The 16,347-nt window shown below is 33.9% G+C and overlaps 3 protein-coding genes across 4 annotated transcripts in view; 1 reads left to right on the forward strand and 2 right to left on the reverse strand.

The window, feature by feature from the left end:
* Positions 1-1,854, reverse strand: part of LRR (capping protein regulator and myosin 1 linker 1 leucine rich repeat protein) — a 41,261-nt gene extending 39,407 nt beyond the window's left edge. The window contains exons 1-4 of the mRNA XM_089633290.1: positions 1,646-1,854; positions 1,384-1,487; positions 1,238-1,288; positions 572-680 (exon numbers count right to left, since the gene is read on the reverse strand). Of these exons, the coding sequence (XP_089489416.1) occupies positions 572-680; positions 1,238-1,288; positions 1,384-1,487; positions 1,646-1,682 (301 nt within the window). The 5' untranslated portion in view covers positions 1,683-1,854. The remainder of the gene's footprint in view (positions 1-571; positions 681-1,237; positions 1,289-1,383; positions 1,488-1,645) is intronic.
* Positions 1-16,347, reverse strand: part of LOC149422436 (thioredoxin, mitochondrial-like) — a 289,804-nt gene that overhangs the window by 250,796 nt on the left and 22,661 nt on the right. The gene's annotated exons all lie outside the window — the stretch shown is intronic.
* LOC149422450 (ubiquinone biosynthesis protein COQ9, mitochondrial-like) lies at positions 3,176-16,175 on the forward strand. Of its 2 annotated transcripts, XM_089633813.1 has the most exons (6): positions 3,176-3,347; positions 8,297-8,661; positions 9,578-9,669; positions 11,407-11,527; positions 12,569-12,733; positions 15,659-16,175. In XM_089633813.1, exons 1-6 carry the CDS (start codon positions 3,314-3,316, stop codon positions 15,692-15,694), a joined length of 813 nt encoding a protein of 270 aa, XP_089489939.1. In that variant the 5' UTR covers positions 3,176-3,313; the 3' UTR covers positions 15,695-16,175. The 2 variants fall into 2 exon arrangements, with proteins under 2 accessions (XP_089489939.1, XP_089489938.1); XM_089633812.1 differs by lacking the exons at positions 8,297-8,661; positions 9,578-9,669; positions 11,407-11,527; positions 12,569-12,733; positions 15,659-16,175 and adding an exon at positions 3,862-6,197.

The following is a 16,347-nucleotide window of genomic DNA, read 5'->3' on the forward strand; positions in this document are numbered from 1 at the left end:
CTGTAAAAATTTACAATATATTTCTAGAATGCTCTATCTTATTAACACAATGCTCCATCCCACCCTACGGTGCACTCAGGCCCTAGGTTTGCATTCATGTAGTGAGTATTTAATGAGTTTTAATGGAGATGATGTCATTTAACAAGATTACGAACAAAGGTATTTTGGTGATTGTTATTTTGGAGTTCTGCCTATAAAATCTGCTTTGATGATGGACAGTGCACACAATGTTCGAAACATTCGCTAGAGGAAGTGATTTTCCAAAAAAATGGCGCTAAACAAATTGTCCAATTACAAATGTAGTGAGTACGGGAGTAGTGTAGTGAGTATGGTAAATGTACTGAGAGTATCTTCCAGAGTGGAAGATACTCTCAGTATCGCCCAGGTGAAACACACCATTCAGAATTGAAACATTGCTTGAAATGGCTTTAGTCTTGTTGTCCCCATATCCTTCCACTCTACACAACTTCAGCCTCATAGCATCCCCAATTGTGGATGTCGTAGTTCACTGGCTCCACACGGTTAGAACAGCAGGGATTTTTGGACTGATGAAGAGAGATGTAAAAATTACCAATCAAGAGCGAGAGCGGTTTCGTATCGGTGTCAAACACAAAGCAGAGATGATTGGGTTGGCGACTCTCCAGTGCCTCTATTTCAAGATAGTGGTAGTGGCCTTCAACCTGAAAATAGACATTTTGTTTTTATTTACATCATTAATATTAAGTCGGAATTTTCAGAGGGAAAAAAGATTATTGTAGATTATAGACTAATAATTTCAATCTTAAACTAGGTTGGCATGGGTTACATCTTCAGGTCATTACAAGTTAAGTATGATTAGTTTAGATAAATAACATATCCTTACAGCGATATTGAAAGTTAAAATATTTCAGTTTATACTATTACCATATACCGTTAAACTTATCTTAACTTATGTGAGTAAAGTGAAATCATCAGTATTATATTATTTATATAGCTTATCTTTATATTTTTCCATCACAATTCAACATCAGTGAGTGCAAATACATTCTTATCTGCATTGGATAAATAGTTAAAAGCGAGTACGTGTAGAAATTTGCGATAATATCAATGATAACTGCTTCATCAATTTTACACAATAAGCAAAATGAGAAAACTTTTTGAATTGGAAGGAGAAAAAAAACAAAATTGGTTCAATAAACAAGTGATTGACTGAATTTCACAGAATTTTCGTAACATAGTTGAGAAAGTTTTTCCTTACCCTGGCGGGAACCTTCACAGTGAGGACAAACAGTCGGCTCGAACAGAAAACCTGTCAAAAACAAATAAATAATAAGCTATTAAATGTGCACAGTTTTGTTAATGAGATTCGAGTCGCTAATTCTAAATAGATTCAAAGCAACGTACCAGAACTCTGTTCTCTGATTTGGTTTTATCCCCTCTGGTTTCAAGGCGTACCAGAGTTTTGAAGAATATCTTGACATTTTTACCAAGCAAATTCGTGAGACTATCTGTGAAATTTGAAAAAAAACACCTCAAACACACGGTTATAACAGTATATTTTAAAATAATACAGATCACTATAGAAATTTTCACCCACAAAAGTGGCACACATCTAAAATGGTAAAGGTATTTCAATATATTACGGTATTATTGTTGACAAACCAACCATTCCAATCATTGTTAAGCTGTGATTTGGTGGACATCTTTACCCAAATTAATGCGGTAAACCAAACCTTAAAGCTATTTATTGCAATAATGCCACTTCACAATGTCCATTTTACTCTAATTTTAAGTTAACTAACTAAACAACACAACAAAATACCGAACTGGGGCATCCTCCCAATACCGAATTAGTCATGAATTCTAGCATTTTGACAGTAGTTTGACAATATTATAATGTTGCTGTTTGCAAAACGTCAAACGGAGAACGGAGCCTACTTTGTGGTGCACAACGCCCCCAAATAAATATATGTTTTTTATCTTTGTTATGCAATCAAAAGCCTTTTATTTTTGAGTGTAAGATATTTTAAAATATTTTTGAGTAACTTTTTCCTTGGTCTTTATTATATTTTTCTTTGACTAAACAGTGTCGTTTGACTGGTCTTCCACATATTACCTTCATATTTTGTGTGTATTCTTCACATTACACTGATTACACAATTTTCGAAACTATAATTTACTCTAACCTCCAACCAAAATATTTGTTTCCAAAATTATTTATAATCTAAAAATCTAGGAGTTAACCACTACTAAAAAAACAAATTATTCAATTCATCTTTTGGAACGCGTAGGGGACTAGGCTTTTTTATTTCTACTGCGGGTTATTTGTTTGCATTCTGAATGCAAAATCTGAAGTAAGCTGATAAATTTTCAGAAAAAATAAAAATGGATAAGGGCCGAGGATGGAACCGAAATATAAAGCATTTTTACAAATAACAGCATTTTACACGGTGAAATTTTTTAAATGGTGGTTTTACCATTTAACCTTTCACTGACATTGTGTTGGGTTGACTGATGTTTTTGGGCTGACTTTTAAAAAAGTAATTCTCTTGGAGAAAAACAACGTATCTAATTACGTGTAGAATTTTGCGAAGTATTAATTAGTAATGGTGGGTTTGCGTAAAATGAATGAGAAACACAAAGAACAATGGTTGTTGCACAAATCTGTTTATTATTAATTTGCCCTTTATTTGTGAGAAAATAAGTGTTTAGATCTACAGGCACATTTGATTTCTTTAAACCTCATATATTTGTTTATTTATATTGCTTAAAAGTGGGGAATCAAAAAGTTTATTGGAATATTGTGCTTCTTTTTTAATGTTATGGTAAAAAAATAATTAAAGTCCCGACTGTACAGTGCCGGTACAGGTTAGGCTATTTGCAAAATCATGTAAAACCCTATACTATGGGTGGTTTATTTATGTGGACACTTCACTGGTTAATTTAACATGAAAAATGTAATTATTTATATAAAATTGTAAACCTTTTTGTTTCCCCAATAAACTAAAATATAAAAAAAATGCCTATACCATTTCAGTCCGACTGGCGTGTACATAAATCATGGGCGCGTAGGGTTTGTTGCGCAAAAACGGTGTAGGCATGGTATAGGATTTGTAAATAGGCTACCGGTCTATCAATAATAAAAATACCGGTACCGGGCCATAGACATTTTTTTTGCTAAACTGACAAACTGAAAACTGATCATAAAATTTGTCTGTCAAACGTCAGATGGTCAGATTGATTTCCATTTTCTCATTTTCTGTAATTGAAATTTTTTGACATTTTATACAAAGAAGTTGAAAGAGATCTTATTTATAATTTCTACCTAGTTAATATGAGTTCTATATTTTACATGCTAGTTGGAAGGTGTAAGTATTTCAGCTCATTTAATTTTCTTTTCGAAATAATGCACTTTTTTCTATATGGTGGAAATATGTAAATAGCAGGGCACAAATGATCTCGGCGAATTGATCTCCTAGCTAAACTCTAAAATAGTCGAGATGATTGAAAGTTGAATGCACTGGCGATAATTAGATCCACCTGTATAATACTGTACTGCTACTAACCTGAACTTCTTGTATGACTTTATATGCAGGCCGGTTGTAGAAACAGTTTACACTAGAATTTTTATTTCTTAGTGCAATTGTCACACAAGTGTTAAGAAAACAAAGATTTCTCTCTATTAAGATTACTCTGAAGAACAAAAATTGTCATAATTAATTATTTTTTAATGCCATATTTTTCATTTAAATTTGCGGCATGAAATGTTACTGTAGGGAAACATGAACTCCCTTTATTTAATTTTATTATTTAGTAGTTTAAAGAGTATTTTTAATTTATCTTCCAGAGTGATCATAATAGAAATATTTTTGTTTTCAACAGAAAAAAACGGAACATGGATTCTTCAGACCAGGCAAATGAATTGATAGAAACTCTGTGTGCATATCTCGATGCTGGAAAGTTTAAAGAAGCATTAGAAATACCTCAAGATAATAAATATGCTGACTCGTTGAAGATATACTCGTGGGATATTATTCCTCAACTGTTGAAGCGAATAGATGATGACACCATCATACGCTGGCCGGCCTTGCAGAGGTGCTGCGAGAGGCTGCTCTTAGATGTGGCCGACAGAGCCAACGCCGAGGAAGTCTTACTAGAGCTGATTGAACAAACGGAGGTAGCCAAGAACGATGCACAGTTCATAGCCGTGCTTCTGCCCTTGCAAAGCGTCCTTAAAAGGTTAGTTTCCAAGAGAGGAAGGTCACTTGAATGGTGTTTCAACTCTATTGCTACGTATATAGAACAACTACCTCTTCCAGAAGATGATGACTTTTCAGAAGAAGAAAATCTTTTGATGGACTGCGATGCAAATGCCAGACGCCTCCTAAAGATTTATTCAGAACTTCCAACATTCTATGATCACTTCGTAAAGGAAGCTTTCAAAAACCAAGCCAAAAATCCAGCAGCCAAAAACGTCATATTATGTTTTCTGATTGATTTACTGGGAAAACCAATTGCACTTTTGGATATGACTCACGGTAAAACGAAAAGTCACTGTCGCGTTATTGTGGAACACATCTTCAAGGATATAAATTATCTCCAACCAAATCTTTTTGCATTCATTCAATATGTACAGACAAAATGTCAACGAAAGCGTGAGAGTTTACCAATGGATGGCGTTTATGAAGATGCACCGACGGATATATTTCTTTTAGAAGAAAAGCTTAAACCAGTGAGCTTGGGTGTTCTTTACTATCTCCTGTTAGTAGAAAAACTTCCTGCACCTGCGCTTCCGCAGGTTTACCAGCCAGTGTTTATCGGCCAAGAGTTATTATGTCTGAGTGTATTTCTTATCCAGCAACCAGAGAATGTGTTGTGTCACAAGGGTTTACTCTTAGCCCAAGCTCTCATAGCTTTGCTTCCCGAAGGATCTCCCAGTACGCTTCTGACTTCCGTCTCTCCAGCCATTGCCAAGTCACTCTGTAACACCGCTGTTTACTGTCCTGCCGAGCCGCTAAGGAAACTAGCGGTTGTAGCCATAAAGAGTTATATTATGAAATTTGATCACGATGGGCGATATTTGTTTTTTATGAATTTACTACCGACCTTGAAGCATTCTGGAATAAAGGGGTATATAATAACTGTTTACAAAGAAGCCTTCATGCAGGCTTTTCAAGATGGCTACGACGCCCTGTATTGTTTTAGTGGAAGTCATCTTCGTGGAATACTCAGCGGAATCTGTCACTTGCCACAGGGTGCAGAGACCAACCTGGTGGAGTCAGCCGACCAAATCATATCAACTCTCAATCTATTGAGATATTTAGTGCTTAGGGATAGGGACAATTTTACAGGAATTTGGAATCATGTTCCACATATGCAAAATATCTATTTGACTCCATTACGAAAAGGTCTGGAATTATCGCGAGCACATTACGAGCAACGACTGCTCGAATTAGACAGAGGCATAACTGAAGAAGAATCTGCAAATCCTATCTCTATCACCGTGGGAAACTCTCCCCTGGACAATCTCTCTCCTGAGAAGACCAAGGAAGTGATAAATGCCGGAATCAATGCGCTGCATCTCACCGACAGTGTGCTGAGTCGGCTCCATGAGCTTATTAATGCAAGAAACCAAGCCTAAGTTGTTTGTGTTTAGAGTTATGAATTTAATTGTGATCTCTGAAATCTTAACATTTAATTATAATTCATTTAGTCGGTAGTTAGTCCAGTGGGTAGGATGGTCGGCTAGAAGTTTGACGAATCGAGTTCGATACTCACAGCAGGTACTGACTTACTTCCTTTTCAGAACAGGTTAGGCGGTGAAAAGGTCTGAACTATAAATCTTATGGTTTATAGCATTAAAAAATTACATTAATTTAACAGTTTGCTTAATTATAGATTAAATAAATAGAAATTGCTTCAGGTCTGTAGTCTTAAACTACTGGTTTATTAGTGATTCGCTATTTATTATAATACTACTGATTTAACATAGATAGTTGAATGTTAGTAATAAGAGTCATAAATTTTAAACTATATAAATACTTATAAAAACATGATTGTGATATTTTATTTGCCCCTCCCTTGTTAATTGTATGTACTGGTTTGCAATAAAATTTTAGATGATGTTAGGAACAAGATTCTAATTTATGTGAATTATAATATCGTGGGTGTCAATGAAAATTTAGATCATATCCCCACAACAAGGGCATTATTTGAGGTTATGAGGGTGGTTAATATTTTTCATTACATGTATGAGAATGATTCAAGCATGTTTCACATATTGAAAAGTGTTTTTCCTAGATTTTTAACCGTTTCATTTTGGTGCTTAAGTTTATAGGACAATAGTTGTATGCAACATTTTTGTAACTTAATCTCTATGAAAATGCTTTATTCTTGCTCATATTATATACATAGTAGAGGTTAAAGTAGGGACAATTTTTTATTTTTTCACGGACCGCACGGAGACTGTAGTGACTGAAAACCTTTTAATATTTTATTTGTTCACGGACCGCACGACTGTAGTGACTGAAAACCTTTTAATATTTTATTTGTTCACGGACCGCACGGAGACTGTAGTGACTGAAAACCTTTTAATATTTTATTTGTTCACGGACCGCACGGAGACTGTAGTGACTGAAAACCTTTTAATATTTTATTTGGTCATGGACCGCAAGAAGACTGTAGTGACTGAAAACCTTTTAATATTTTATTTCTTCACGCACCGCACGGAGACTGTAGTGACTGAAAACCTTTTAATATTTTATTTCTTCACACACCGCACGGAGACTGTGTGACTGAAAACCTTTTAATATTTTATTTGGTCATGGACCGCAAGAAGACTGTAGTGACTGAAAACCTTTTAATATTTTATTTGTTCACCGACTGCACGGAGACTGTAGTGACTGAAAACCTTTTAATATTTCATTTCTTCACGCACCGCACGGAGACTGTAGTGACTGAAAACCTTTTAATATTTTATTTCTTCACACACCGCACGGAGACTGTGTGACTGAAAACCTTTTAATATTTTATTTGTTCACGGACCGCACGACTGTAGTGACTGAAAACCTTTTAATATTTTATTTCTTCACACACCGCACGGAGACTGTGTGACTGAAAACCTTTTAATATTTTATTTGGTCATGGACCGCAAGAAGACTGTAGTGACTGAAAACCTTTTAATATTTTATTTGTTCACCGACTGCACGGAGACTGTAGTGACTGAAAACCTTTTAATATTTCATTTCTTCACGCACCGCACGGAGACTGTAGTGACTGAAAACCTTTTAATATTTTATTTCTTCACACACCGCACGGAGACTGTGTGACTGAAAACCTTTTAATATTTTATTTGTTCACGGACCGCACGACTGTAGTGACTGAAAACCTTTTAATATTTTATTTGTTCACGGACCGCACGGAGACTGTAGTGACTGAAAACCTTTTAATATTTTATTTGTTCACGGACCGCACGGAGACTGTAGTGACTGAAAACTTTTTAATATTTTATTTGTTCACGGACCGCACGGAGACTGTAGTGACTGAAAACCTTTTAATATTTTATTTGTTCACGGACCGCACGGAGACTGTAGTGACTGAAAACCTTTTAATATTTTATTTGTTCACGGACCGCACGGAGACTGTAGTGACTGAAAACCTTTTAATATTTTATTTCTTCACACACCGCACGGAGACTGTGTGACTGAAAACCTTTTAATATTTTATTTGTTCACGGACCGCACGACTGTAGTGACTGAAAACCTTTTAATATTTTATTTGTTCACACACCGCACGGAGACTGTGTGACTGAAAACCTTTTAATATTTTATTTGTTCACGGACCGCACGACTGTAGTGACTGAAAACCTTTTAATATATTATTTGTTCACGGACCGCACGGAGACTGTAGTGACTGAAAACTTTTTAATATTTTATTTGTTCACGGACCGCACGACTGTAGTGACTGAAAACCTTTTAATATTTTATTTGTTCACGGACCGCACGGAGACTGTAGTGACTGAAAACTTTTTAATATTTTATTTGTTCACGGACCGCACGGAGACTGTAGTGACTGAAAACCTTTTAATATTTTATTTGTTCACGGACCGCACGGAGACTGTAGTGACTGAAAACCTTTTAATATTTTATTTGTTCACGGACCGCACGGAGACTGTAGTGACTGAAAACCTTTTAATATTTTATTTATCAAATTGGGCCACAATAAATTTTACATTGGGCCACGGGTTATGCATCACTGATCTATGAATCATACAATGTTGTTTAGAATAATCATGTAATTATGTTTTTAATTTTCGAAGCGGTTCAAATAGTCAAAAATGGCCAGCATAGATTTGCACCAGCCCTAGTGCAAAATGCATGCCTGTCAACAAAACAAACAATTGAAGAACCTGCAAAAAGCCTACAAGAATCTGCCCATGAAGATAGTGGATCTTCATCATCCGATGAAGAGAAATTGTATATGGATGAAATCAGAGCAAAGATACTGACAGCATCTATGGCGTTTGTGAAAGAGGAAGGCTGGTCCAAGGAGGCACTGGCAAAAGGAGCCAAGTCTGTCGGATATGCTTCTACCGTACACTCCATATTTCCTCACGGCCCGGCGCACTTGGTGCTTTTCTTCACACAAACTTGTAACAATAACCTCGCACAGCAAATGGAAAAGGTAATCGTTATAGAATAAAGAATAACACTACAAGTGCCTGCCATACAAATTTGAATGGAAACTTATGTTCTATTTAGCCCAATAGCCCAGCCCTCTGTCTCGCTTACACTTGTAGTTCTCCATCCCATTTTCGTAAACACAGTTTTATATTGGGAATTTAAGCCTCCATTAGACAAATATTTCATGAAACACGTTGTGTTCTTCAATCTATGGTATTAGTATAATTTTTTTATTTTTTATTATTATTTGTACGTATTATGTTCCACCATTTTGTAGAAATGTAAAATGAGACATTTTTACGAAAATGTGTTCAAAAGCAATCATTGAAGAACTTTCAGAGATCTAAGATTTAGAACAAAAGAACATTAACATTTTTATTTATATAGATTAATGTCAATATTGTAACAGACAACTCACAAATGGTGACCGAATAAATCATCAAAATGATAATTCATCACATCTTTAAAAAGTTATATAAAGTCATGGAAAGTGATGAAACAAAAACTTTATTAACTGGGTTAAGTAGGTTAGGTTAGGTTTAATTTTTTTTTTCATCCATGCTAATGACTTTATATCACTTTTTAAAGGTGTGTTGAATGGTCACTGTGTTGAGCTATCATGGAACCCTCACAAATATATGTGAAAAGTTGAAATAAAAATTTATGATTGATTTGAAAAAATATTAAAGTGTGTTTTAACCGCTTTTCCGGGCGATGACGCAGATACGCGTGAACAAAATTATACCAGTTCAGGCATTGATGTATTATACTTAGTCAATGAGTTCAGGATATCATGAAAATGCACGCACAAGCTAACAACAACATTAATGACATAAAACAAATAGATTATTTGAAAATAATTCGGGGAATGGTCAAAGATATTTTCTTCTTTTCACTTTTTTTTTCTTTCATTTCAGGAAGTTTCAGATAAAGAAAAGGGACCAATTAAGCCAGTGAAATTTATTGAAGATTCAATTATAACAAGAATCAATATGATTGAACCTTATAAGTAAGTTTTCAGTATTTTGTAGTAAGTATGCAATTATATATACTGTTTTCGGTAGTTGATGCATGGGTAAGTAAGTAATAAGTAATTATTCCTGCGTAATGCGTAACGTTGTTCAAGATCAATAAACTTTTGATTTTTATCATCACACAAGCGAAGAAGTAGGTACCAAATTTATTTTATGAATTAATAATTCTCTATTTTAAATGCTGTTCAAATATTTGAAAGATGCTTAAATAAATTCTTCATTTAACCCGACATATTGACCGTTACATTTCTTGATGCTGTCAAAAAGTTTGAGAATTTGTGTGTTTTTCCGCTTCTCAATGAAATCCAAATAAATGAGATATTTCTGAACGTATCTGAAAACTAATAACTGTTTTTGAAAGGTGATAAAATACACTTTCAAAGTTTATCATTAGAAATAAACACACAATTTTTTAAATATAAACATATTCAAATCAAACATCAAGTCTTAAAAATGGCTCACCTTACGTTTTTTCATCTAAACCCTGAACTAAAATTACTGATTACGAAAACGACATATTTTATTAGACGAATATATTATAAACGGTTCCATGCTAACTCAACACAGTGACTATTCAACACACCTTTAAAAAGTGATATAAAGTCATTAAAAATGATGAAAAAAAATAATTTAACCTAACCTAACCTACTTAACCCAGTTAATAAAGTTTTTGTTTCATCACTTTCCATGACTATATAGCTTTTTAAAGATGTTATGAATTATCATTTTGATGATTTATTCGGTCACCATTATAAATATTACTGCTACCTCACTTTTTTGTCATTTCATATAAAAATAATTAGTAAAAAATTTATTAATTTTTCTCAAATAGCGGTCGGAACATTTGGTTTCATACAGGTGTACATTTTAATTATTTAACTTCTATATTTGAATGTAAATCTTGGTATTTCTTTCTAAAACCGTTTAGTCAATTTTTGTAACTATGACGACGGTAATGGAGACACAAGGATTTCTATGAGACCTATGAGCTGTTCCGAAAAGCCAACAAATTGACTCTATAGCTGTTTGTTCAAAAAACTTAACAAATTAGCCTGAGGATTTAATAGAGTGTAGATACGTTATTGACACAATGCACATGGTTTCACTGAACTAGCTCTAGTGGACATACTTTAGTAATCAACACATTTAAAAATATATATATAATATTAATTTTTGTATGACCTTCCCAAATGCAATAAAATATATTCACACATAAATTGTGTAATATAACACACAGTTCAAAATGATGATAGCAATATGTAGAATTTTTTTAAACTTTTATGCTCGTACATCTCCACGATTAATTGGAATAACTCTAGTCTAACGAACCCCATAAATAAAATTATAGAAAAATTGCCATTCGTTGTTTTCATGTAGGTTTACGGCTTTCAAAAGGGGCCCCCAAACTCAGTATGCCATGGGCCCCTTCTTGGCTTATAACGGCCCTATTTATAGCCCCGAGCACGCCAGGTACACGTCAGCTTGTATGTAAATATTTCTAGTTTATTCTGACTACTTACTTGTTTGTTCCCTGTAAGCTTTATGAAAATTTTAAGCTTTCCCCCCAGTTTGGAAGCTGGCGACGTCCCTGAACCCAACACTTATAATATCCTGTGATTTTTCACGGGTCTGCGCTAGTCATTTAATAATGTTCAACCGCTCAATACTTAATTTTCTTTTTGAATTATATTTATGTTTGTAAATTGTTACAGGTCAAAATGGAATAGCGCATTAGCTGCCGTGATCAACAGTAAACTGGTTTTGGAGCAAGCTTCAACAATGCTTAAATTATCTGATGATATCTGCTACTTTGCAGGTGACCGTAGTGTCAATGTGAGTCCTATTGCTGTACTTTCTTATTACCTTTTTCATACATTTAGAATAATTTACGTGAATGTTACAAGTATAATACATGGAACAAGAACTATTACATAATATAGATATTATATTTTTAAATAATTTCCATTAAAATATGGTCGCCGCAAAAGTCACCAACCCACATGCACAAGTTTTGAGATATCTAAATTTGATTGTTAGAGAAATAATCTTATTTGAATGCTTTTTTTTATTATTACTATGCAGGTTGATAAAATATTTAAATTTCTGTTACATTCATAACCTATGGTTGCATTGGGTGGGGAGGAGCAGGAAGAACAACATTAAACCCGTTATTGAAGGCACAGAAATCTATTTTACGTGTTATTATGAAGAAACCTTTCAGATATTCGAGCGACGCTCTCTTCAAGGAATTTAATGTACTAGATGCCCGACAGTGCTATATAAAAAAAATTGTAATCCATGTTCATAAAAATAAAAACAAAATGAAAACAGCCGATCACAAACATCAAACCAGAAGTAAGGGAAGGAATGACCTTTCCGTTCCAACAAGCAACAGAGCGGCTTATCAAAAAATATTCTCATATAATAAAATCCCCTCTCAGCTGAAACTGTGTGAATTGTCATCCTTCGGTCCAAAAGTGACAAAATGGTTGTTGGATCTAGGCAGGACTGATTCCAAAATGATACTAAAAAATGTAATTTGAAATCACGAACGCCTCTATGTATCTTTATGTATCTTTTTATGTATCTTCGTTTTAACATACTTATTTTAGCTAGTCTTAAATCCTGTATTCGTCTAGGATAACTTGAAACCTGTAAATTTGATTGTCCTGAAACGGGAATCCTTTCTAGTTGGACATTCACTCATTCAGTAATCTTACTCATTACCAAATCTTTTATTAAACTTCATCTTCACCATAATAATATTATAAATATAGTTTTTTTACTATTTGGTTAATTCATCTCACTGTTAACTAGTTTTTTTGTGCTTACTTTTTGACTCATTGATGGATAACTTTTAAATTGATTGTGCAGTCCACATGGTACGCACGTCGAGCTGTAGTTGCTGGGGTCTATCAAGCCAGTGAGCTTCACTGGTTGGGAGGAGGAAAAGACACCAGAAACTTTGCAGCCACCCAGTTACAGACGGCAGCCAATTTAGAAGAAATCCCTAAAAATATTTCGGCACTTCTTACTGTTGTAAGTCATTTATAATATATTATCTAAGCCCAAAATGCTCGGTGTAAGAGGTGCAGTGGTGAAAAGGAGATGGAATAAATCTGGATAAGTAACTGATAGATAGAAAAAAGTATCTACCAAAAAGTAAATACCACTGTAAAACCAGGTGCCAATATTCTATCTTTTATTATTAACTAGCTGTACCCCGCCACGCGTTGCTGTGCCAATAGAGAAACAATAGCGCGTGTTGCTTATACGTTCAACAAAAGACGCTGTTTTAAAAAAGCATGTTTGTCAAACAGATGGCACTGTTTTTAAAAAGGCATATTTTTACCTTTCACAGCTGATATATACAGGGTGTCCTGGGGTAAAGTGCACTAACTTCGAGAGGTGATTCTACATGATGGTAGAAGTAAAAATGATAAATAACTTTTCGAAATTTCATAATGTATGAATATTAAATTTCATGTTTATTTTCCATTAAAAAAATATTTTTCCAAAGAAGAATATTTATTTTCCCATACAATACAAACAATACCTAAAAACTACCTTAAAATGTTAGAATTTCGAAAAAAGTCATGTGCCTTTTTAACTTGTACAATCATGTAGAATAACCCCCGAAGTTAGCGGCGCACTTTACCCCCGGAAACCCTATATATAATTTAGGTATATAAAAACACAATCATATTCAAATTCAACGTCGTCAAATTTTAAAATCAATTGGTGAAGAACTTTCAAAGATTTAAGATTTTGAATAAATGAATATTTACATTTTTATTTATATAAGATTAAACATGCTAATTTCGGTTGGCGGTGTATGCATACTTGATGTGAAATATTTCTGGGTAATATGTGTAATTATTCAATTTCAATGAAATTTTAATTTCAAATATTAAATCATTTCAGACAAGCGATAAAGTAGGTACCAAAATTATTTTTTTTATAATTAATAATAATAGTTCTATATTTGAAGTGTGTATTAGTTTTGTTTACATGACTATTGTTACGTAATACAGTCTCCCTACTAATTAAAAGGATGGTCACCCTACTTTAAAAAGGGCTTTGGTCACCCTACCCCATGCTAGATGGTCGCGGCGTACGTGACAGACCCCCCACACAGCGACCACTCGGAAGCTTGGTCGCAACACGCCGCGCCAGTAGTCAAAACCCGACCTCGGCGACAGCAACAGTGTCCCTCGCGGAGCAAAACCGCTACGCTCGCAAACATGGCGCGCGAATTACGCAATATTAGAAACGATCTCCTTCTTGGATATAACTAAATGTTTCGCGTAACCAATACACAAACATGTCTCAACATCCTAAGTTAACCTTTGTTCGTCGGGACCACGCTTCCGTCAAATCATCTTGTGTCTCACATCACCACCACGGTACCGCGGACCTTTTGGGCGCGGGCAGAACCAGCTCGGCATGATGTACTCTACTTTACCTCAAGGCGAACCGTAAGCTTCCAGTATACCCCTTTCTTGTGTTCAAATCATATAAATACATGTAAAATCCTCGTTTCATCCGGTCGTCACAGAGAGAGAGGAGAGTGGAGATCCAATTTAACCCTGTGTTTCTTTAAAAGATGATTAATATACCTTGTGCCTTTTACTCGTGTGTTATTATTGTGATGGCCTTTTCTAAACTCCTGACCGATGGACGAACTAATGAATAAAGAAGTTCCTCACCCCTGATTGTATCCGAGTCTCATCTGCTTACCCTTTCACTGAGCTAGCCAATTTATAACCCGGGTTCAAGTCCCGATGGGTCTCAACCGTAAACATAGCACTATCTAAGTCTGAATAATGATTTTTAAATATAATATTAATATTATAATATTTTTTTTCGTCTCTTATTATTTTTTTGATCGGCAATGTTCCTGAGACAAATATTTTATAAATACTACAATTATTGTAACATCCGAAGATTTTTCACGGGTCCTTGTTAATATAGTTATATTCTATTTGTGAAAATACCCAAAAATACCATACCAAATGATGTTAAAATATATATAGACGCGCTGTAGAAATCTCAAAGGGGTAAAAAGTTCATCAATTGTGCTTTCGATTTCGTCGTTTTAGTACTAAACTGTTGTGCGTCATATAAGTTTGTGTACCTCTAGATAAATTGCATTAAAACAGTGGCAAAATGCCCTCACGTGTAATTAGAAAGTGTTTTAATTACTCAGCAAACACTAGTAAAATCCAAGAAATAATATTTCATTTGTAAATAGATGCAGATAATCGATTATTATAAATAATACAATTGTTTCCTACATGAAAATTTTATGCGTCGTTTGAGAAAATGTAAAGCCGACTAGAGTACAGGTCTGCCAACTATCAAATTACGAAGTCACTGCTATCGCTAAGTAAACCTCACTGTTCAAAATAGTCTAATCACTCTGTTTATTTATATGCTTGCGGTTAAACAACACACAAATATAACTGTCTATTACTACTGACTTAATCTCTTGATACCTCATAATCCGTCAGGCTCCCAGGCCGATACTCTAGTCTGCCTTGAAGTAGTATTCGATGCATCTTTTGATTACGAAAACACCGCCCGGTCCTATCGTTTATTTCGTTCATACACACATCATTTTTTAATGTCTATCTTTGTCATACACAACCAACAAATTTATCATAAAAATAAGATAAAAATACATAAAAGTGTTTCTTACTTGCCACATTTTATTTTAATTTTGGAGATCATAGCAAGTCTAGATGTATTGTAATGTCATTATAAAATACTGCATAATTTTTTAATTGTCAAAGTTAAAATAAATTTAGTTTAAATATTTTGAAATACACACATAAAAACACATGTTGCAAAATAATATTTTTTTATTGAGTTGACTAAATGAAAAATAAACCTAAGATCTACTCATCATGATGGAGGTAAAATTCAAGTATACATTACAAGTCATTTTTATTTATTTTTCAGATGCGCAACATTCTACCAATAAATCTCAATCGATAGAGGAAATATGAAGCAAGCACAGTGTTGCCCTGTTAATCAATTTTAGTTTTATTAATTAAATGCCATTATTTTATTTACTGAAGCGAGTACTTAATAGTTAGTTCTTCTCTAGAGTCCATACAATTTTTTCAATTTGAAAAGATCGACCACCGAGGGAGGAGAGCTCCATCGCCATTGCTTGTCCAACCACTCTGAATCTAGAAAATAAAAATCTAAATTTAACAACTGGATGCTATCTCATTGAGCTACTTTTCCGTCAATAACTTTAAGTTAGAGTTATATATTTCTTCTAATACTTCCCTACTAAATTAACAAGCTGTATTATATGTAATTATAATACACAATTTTAAATAAACAAATAAAATTCAGTAAATAAAAAGTATTATGTAATATTTTTATAGATGTTGTAGAAAATTTGTGAAAGAATAAAAAGTCATTATTATAAAATAATTTATGATTTTACATGACAGTATTGTTTTTATGTATTGTGTTTTATTTTTAAAAATTCTCTCATTTTACGATTAAAACTATGACTGTTACACTTTTTTGAGACCGAAGCGCTTTCACCCGGCTGTGGAAGTGTCGAAATAGATAGCAAATTATAAAAAAAGTAATAAGTTTACCTACATTATAAAATAAAACTCTTCAAAAAC

Source organism: Hesperophylax consimilis, chromosome 7 (assembly GCF_061612785.1).
Source record: "Hesperophylax consimilis isolate HC1 chromosome 7, BYU_Hcon_1.0, whole genome shotgun sequence".
Taxonomy (NCBI): domain Eukaryota; kingdom Metazoa; phylum Arthropoda; class Insecta; order Trichoptera; family Limnephilidae; genus Hesperophylax; species Hesperophylax consimilis.

Coding starts and splice junctions, on each gene's coding strand:
- LOC149422450 (XM_089633812.1), top strand. CDS start 3,875: ATGGATTCTTCAGACCAGGCAAATGAATTGATAGAAACTCTGTGTGCA.